General features: G+C 32.2%; 1 protein-coding gene across 1 annotated transcript in view; it reads left to right on the top strand.

Moving 5' to 3' along the window:
* The first annotated feature begins 2,550 nt into the window (after positions 1-2,550).
* Positions 2,551-7,020, top strand: part of LOC107659416 (coatomer subunit alpha-like) — a 14,820-nt gene continuing 10,350 nt past the window's right edge. Inside the window, exons 1-6 of the mRNA XM_016448356.1 lie at positions 2,551-2,776; positions 3,211-3,324; positions 3,402-3,475; positions 3,844-3,924; positions 4,011-4,087; positions 4,500-4,609. Of these exons, the coding sequence (XP_016303842.1) occupies positions 2,737-2,776; positions 3,211-3,324; positions 3,402-3,475; positions 3,844-3,924; positions 4,011-4,087; positions 4,500-4,609 (496 nt within the window). The 5' untranslated portion in view covers positions 2,551-2,736. The remainder of the gene's footprint in view (positions 2,777-3,210; positions 3,325-3,401; positions 3,476-3,843; positions 3,925-4,010; positions 4,088-4,499; positions 4,610-7,020) is intronic.

Here is a 7,020-nt window from a genome sequence, read left to right as displayed (position 1 = left end):
TTAAAAAAAACTAACTGCAGACACTTCAGATGCAGGCTTATAATACATCCATAACATCATTCTTTGACCCGTAGACTGCATTTGTAATTGAGTAGAATAATTCTCTCTCCCTTTGTCTTCTAATGGTTACTATATCTATCTGCATATAGAGCAGTTTGGAGTGTTGCCATGTAAATTTAAATAATTCCCATCATTCCTATGGTGGTGTGTCTTTGTGATGTGCTATTGTCACAATAATCCTAATTTGCCTTGAATATTGAAAGAATACAAGAATATTGTTTCGTAGTTTAAAATTAATACTCTGTATTAACATTTCAAGAACATCATGTTAAATCCCAGGATACCTCAAAAGTGGATTAAAGTTTGCAGTCATTGCTTAGTTTTGAGGGGATGGTTATATGGATATTTTATGCAAACAGGTTAGAAATGGGATCCTTTCACAGGATCAAATGTGGAATTGGTTATCAGTTTGCTTTCTTGACACGTCATTGGCTATATGTCCGTATGGTATGGTATTATGTGGCCAATATAAAGATTATGAGAAGGATGGAATGGGCGTGCGAATGAGCTGGACAAAAATATGTAACGGTTACAACACTCAGGGGTTGCTCAAACACCCAAGCACTTAAATTAGCTCATCAATATTCTTTATCCTGTATTCCCTAAAATGTACAGCTCATTGGTCTTGTCATACCTCACTATATAATGAAAGAACTGAACAATTTTCAAAAATCTAAATAAATGTTATAAACTTACAATGTTTTATATTCTTTTTTTTTTAATTGTTTTTTTTTTCTTCAAAATTTTCAAATATTTTACCATTTTTCCCACCATTTTTATGGCTTTAACACTTTCTTTTAAAATCACTTTATTAAGATGACTTAGTTTTTTTTTCTGATGTGTTTATGGCCCCGTTATATATATTCTATATTTGTAGGTAAATGTTCGGTTCTGTAATGAAGGGTGTCCAAAGTTGGAGCTAAACTCTGCAGGACACCCCTGTGTTATGAATATTTAATTACATCATTTTAATTATGTATTTTAATTAATTTTACATAATTTTATGCACATAGCAATATATCATAAAAATAATTAGATATAACATTTTTTATGTTTTTTTATTATTTTTTTTGTTTTAATTCAAATAATCAATGTCTTAATTTAATGATTAGGTAAACATTCAAATGTATTGTGACATCCAATTATGAACGATAAATTCCGATGAAAAGTGTAAATGTTGCGACACTAGTGTAAACATTTAGAATTGTAAAATAAGATTTTTTTTCTTCTAGATTTACGGGGAGATCACAAAACAAATTAGTATATTTTGTGATAATATGTAGTGGCACTAATAATAAAATGACTAAAATAGCAACGAGGAACAATACCATAAACTATTATTTACTGAGTAATTAGTTACTCATGATTTTTATTTCAGTTTATTGAAAATGGTCTTTTAAATTACCGACTACTAAAAATGCATTTTCATGTTTGTTTTTTGTTTTTTATTATGAATGCAAACATCACAAAGATGACATTAAAGATATACAACTTTGCATAGAGTACACAACGTTTATCAACAATATGTACAATGTCATCTGAACATACAGAACAAAAAAGTACGAAAAAGATAAAGAAAAAATTAAAATTGGAAGAAAGGAAAAAAACAAAAACATGAGGGTAAGATATTAATTTATATTTCAAATAGAGTATACAAATTAAAGTCATTACAAATTGAGGTTGTTCTTCTCGCTTTCTTATTTACAGAGGATGAGATAGTATTAAGATGCATTTAAAATTATTTCAAAAAAACTAAAAAAATTGGTTTGTTGTTGGTGAATTTACATTTATGGATATAGAATTTGCCAAGAAAATAAATAAAATTTATAACAAAACAAGCTTTGTTTTTATTAGAATCAGAATCAAAGTGTGCGTTTTCATGTTTTTTTTTTTGTTGTTTTTTTTATAATGCTTTAAACGACATATACAAAACAATACAAAGCCAGAGTAACAAAGGATAAAAGAACAAAAAATATATATATATATACAATCAGAGACATGCGTGACCTTTACATTACTCAAAAATTTTGAAGATAGAACACAAACTGACAGTTTCAATTGCCTTTCTATTAGTACTATGTTGAATAGTACACAAGTAATTTTTCAACTCTTTAAAAAACACTGTAAAACAGGGTTTTTTGTTAGAAAATGTACACTTATGAATGTGAAACTTAACCAACAAAATAAATACATTATCATAATTAAAATATCCAAAAACTACATTTTCGAAATGCAAATTAAAATGAAAGAGTACCTTTTCTTTGATAAACATAGAGACATCATACCATGACTTTTTAACATAACTACAGTGCCAGAAGATGTGGGGTACAGTTTCCAAGAGCAAAAAGAGCAGTTAACATCAATATCATCAATAACAACAATAACATCAATATCCTTAAACTTGCGTTTTCATGTTTTAAAATGCGGATGACAAGGCTCTATGACGCGAACTTTGCGACGTTGGCATTTGAATAATCAAACTTTATTAGTTCGCGCAGGGAACACGGCCCGGGTTGAGTGGATTCAGTAGACGTGTCAGCTCCGGAAGTAGAGCTGCAGAACCATACACGCAAAATCTCTTCCTAACGGGGGATGATTTTAGGATTTAAATTCACGTAAACTGGGCTATATCTCCATACATTACGCATTCCTGTTCGGTTATTATTGTCAGTGAAAATGTTGACCAAATTTGAGACAAAGTCGGCCCGAGTGAAAGGTAAGATATCTGCTCTGGCTAGCTTAATTTGACTGCTGTATAATATAATTATTACGACCGCTTTTATGTACATTTTTGTCTGATATTAATCTATTCTTAATTTCTGTAGAATATAATGTCAATCTTTTTAGTAAGGATTCAATATCTTATTAAATACTGTATGTCATTCAGCGTTAGCACAAAGCTATATTTGTTAGCCATTCAGACGCTACAGTCAATATTCTCTTACAGTATTCAGTAGTTTTGTTTCATAGAGAACGCGCTGATTACATTACTTTGACCAGATTGTTGTTATCAATAAAGGATTCATGATGATGATAATCTATTTAAATCAATGTCATCGTTATTATGTTCTCAAAACACCATCGTATTGACTGTCTTCATTTTAATAAATAACGTTACCTGAATATATTGTTTTGTCTTTTTTTCTGCAGGGCTGAGTTTCCACCCGAAACGGCCCTGGATTCTCGCTAGTTTGCACAACGGCGTCATCCAGCTGTGGGACTATCGCATGTGCACCCTCATCGACAAGTTTGACGAGCATGATGGTATGAAACAGCTGATCAACGATTTTAGTCTCTTGTCATTTTCTTCTGAGCCCTCATAGCATTGTGAATTCATGTAGGTCCAGTCAGAGGTATTGACTTCCATAAGCAGCAGCCACTGTTTGTGTCAGGAGGAGATGACTACAAGATCAAGGTTTGCTTTCTAAATTCTCAATACAGATGTTTAATAAACATATCACCTTGCTACTACTACTGAAGTTTCATGGGGTAAATTTTTGGTAACACTTTAAGATAATTTAACAAAAATGAAAAATGCTTCTTAAATCATTTATTAATCTTAATGATATTTTCATTCAACTACTACTAATACATTATTAAAATAAGCATTTTTGTCTTTCAACATTAGTTAATGAACCTTAGCTAACATGAACGTACAATGAGCGTTTGTAACAAATGATAACAAAGATTAATGAAGACTGTAACAAATGTATTGCTCATAATTTATGCTAATGCATTTTATGCATTTTGATTTGCTGACATTTATTTGATTCTAATTATTAGGTGTGGAACTACAAGCTGCGTCGGTGTCTCTTCACTCTTCTTGGACATCTTGACTACATTCGTACCACATTCTTCCACCACGTGAGCCCTGTCAACTTTGTGATGATCTTTCATAATTCTTTTTATGTTTATTTAATCAGTGAGACTAACTTAGTTATAATTTTCAGGAGTATCCCTGGATCCTGAGTGCCTCAGATGACCAAACCATTCGCATTTGGAACTGGCAGTCCAGAACATGTGTCTGGTGAGTCTTTATATAGGTTATGAAATATTGAGTGTGCACAAGTAATCTTTTTTATTAATTCATTATTTTATTTTTTAAAGTTAATCATAGGTTGTTTTTTAGAAGCTTATTTTATATCGTTTATTTTGAAACCAGTATTGATGATTTAACATAAACAAATAAAACAAAAAATACATTTCATGCACATGTAATACTCATGTCGTGTACTTTTTTTGTTTTTTTACTTGTTAATATTTAGATTTTTTTATTTTATAGTTATTTTTATTAAATAAATTACTTGAGAATGCTCATCCCTTTTATGAACAAATTGTTTGTCTAAGCATTTTTTTTTTTTGTCTGACCTGAGCATCACTTACCATTAGCTTTGTGAAACTGAGTTGTATATGTTCTCTGTGCTGTTTCTTCTCTGTAGTGTGCTGACAGGGCATAATCACTATGTGATGTGCGCTCAGTTCCATCCATCCGAGGACCTGGTGGTGTCGGCTAGCCTGGATCAGACTGTGCGTGTGTGGGATATTTCCGGTGAGGAGGCTTAGGAAAGGATTGAGTAGTTTGGGATAGGCCTGTCACGATAACAACTTTTTGTTGTGCGATATATTGCCCCAGAAATAATTGCGATAAGCGATATTATTGTCATTTTAAAGACCATTTTATGCCACTGAATCCATAATAAATAGTAAATAAACATTTTCTAACAAAACGTGCAAAGTAACAAGTAGAAAAAAAGAAAAATGCACATAAAGAACTTGTATGGAGATTTTTCCATCTACAGATTTTCCCCTGACCTTCTTTTCTCTGTAATTTAAGGGTGCACACTATTGCTGAAAAACACCATCACTACTTAGCAGTCAGATGTCTGTATGCACAAAGGCACAGATCCCTAAACAAGGCCATATCTGCAGATGAAACTTTTATTTGTAGAAGCATTTTTTAAATTTGAACTAGCACCTCATGACTACACCACATTATGTACGAGAAGCTGCAAAAGACACAGGCGCAAGTGGAATGTAAAAAACACGGTGAAATTAATTTTTAAGTAAATATAATGGGCGATATATTGCGTCACCAAAAATTATTGAGGTCATATGCATATATTGCGCGATAAGTCGATGTATTGATTATTGCGACAGGCCTAGTTTGGGAAGGCTTGGGAGGTGGGAATGGAGAGAGAGGATGGAGGAGGATAGAAGCTGCTTAATGGCATTCTCTTCCTCATGTCCTCTCTCTACAGTGTGTACAGAACAAAACTCTGTGGGCTTAAAGCAAAAATGCCCCTCACACTCATGCTGTAAGCATCAAGCAGTTGTCTAGTGATTTGATGCTCATTTTTGTTATTATTGGGAAAATTAAATGATGTTGAGAGGATTAAATCACTTAAAGGTGATGTGGAACATGATGATGATGGAACAAACAAGTCATGAAACACTTAAAAATATTGTGTATTTTCACCTGCTCAAAAAGTGTTATTTAAGAAAAGGTGAATGTGAGAGGTATTTTTGAGATTCTGCATGGTTTAATGAAATTGTCAATGTCTATGTCCTTTGCTTTCATTGTTGGACTTCTTTCTTGCTCATTAACCTTTAAAACTGCTCCTGTCTGCACTGACTGAGAACAAATACTCATTCAATAAAGCTTACGCTGATAGTTCTTTCTCTCTATCTTTCTCCCCTTCACATAAAATTATGGAATAAATATATTGCTGCATGGATAATACGCAATTTGTATGTAATCGTATGATATAATGAAAGCTAGAAATTCTTATGCATCTAAATTTAGTTCTAAGCTAATTTCTTTTTAACATCTTTTGGATGAAGTTTCATCAAAACTATAAGCGTTTTCAAGTACAGGAACAATTGGAATCCCTAATCCCTGGTTCATTTTAAATTCACAGAACTATGCAAACATTTGAACTTTTTCCTCATATCTTGCATGATGGCATTTGTCATCCATAGATGATATTAATGGTTAAAGACTAGGGATGTAACGATTACCGGTTTGACGATAAATCATGATAAAATTCCCCACGGTTAGTATTACCGTTTCATCTTTTAATTATCATTAAAACCGTATTAGATTACCGCGATTGGAACAACTCGCGATAAATAAATACTGTCCAGTGTCCAGCATAAAGCACAGTTTTAAGTAAACTTTAAAGTCTTTAAAGTTTAAGTCTCACTTGCGCACAGCATGCAGAGTAGTTTCGTTTTGAGTGAAAACAGGGCGGAAAAGCTGGGAGGTTTTAAAAGAATTATACAAATTAATATAGGCCTATGAATGTACCTCTGAAGTTTCTGACTGTCTTCAGAAACGATTCAATGGCATTTTGTTTTCATCTTCACTCCATGTAATACCTAAAGGAAGTGTTCTTAATCGCAATACTGCTTTGTCCACGGAGGTTACGGGAAACAGCTCTAACTCTGCTTTTCCATAAGTGCCACCTAGTGTCAGCGAGTGGATTTACAGAGACTTATATTTACATTCAGTCTGTGTGCAGTTTCTGTCTGGCCAAAAAACGGACCGAATTTGCATGCTCTGCTGTAAATTTTGACCGGTTGATGAAAAACAAGCTTATGTGGATTCTACACATTTAAACAATCATAAGTTATCTAGAATTATTTATGGAGCAGATAAAATACATACGTATAATCATTTATTAATCAATTATCATTTTGACTTATATCGTTTCTTTATTTAAAGGCTGAAATGTGAGGTTTACCTTTTTATTAAACTTTTTCAAAGCTTTATTTGAACATTTACATTAGATATTTCAACATGCTATTAAACTGTTGTCAGTCAAGTTGTCATTTAAAATCCGAACATCATTGGTAATGTTATTGTTTTAGTGATTATGCAAACAAAAAGTCATTTTATTTGTTGTTTGTTGATTTTTAAATATAAAACTTGGTGAAGTGATTTATGTGTCGGTACTTTTT

Source organism: Sinocyclocheilus anshuiensis, unplaced genomic scaffold (genome assembly GCF_001515605.1).
Source record: "Sinocyclocheilus anshuiensis isolate Anshui unplaced genomic scaffold, SAMN03320099.WGS_v1.1 scaffold940, whole genome shotgun sequence".
NCBI classification, from domain to species: domain Eukaryota; kingdom Metazoa; phylum Chordata; class Actinopteri; order Cypriniformes; family Cyprinidae; genus Sinocyclocheilus; species Sinocyclocheilus anshuiensis.
This window is presented reverse-complemented; position numbering and strand designations above follow the sequence as displayed.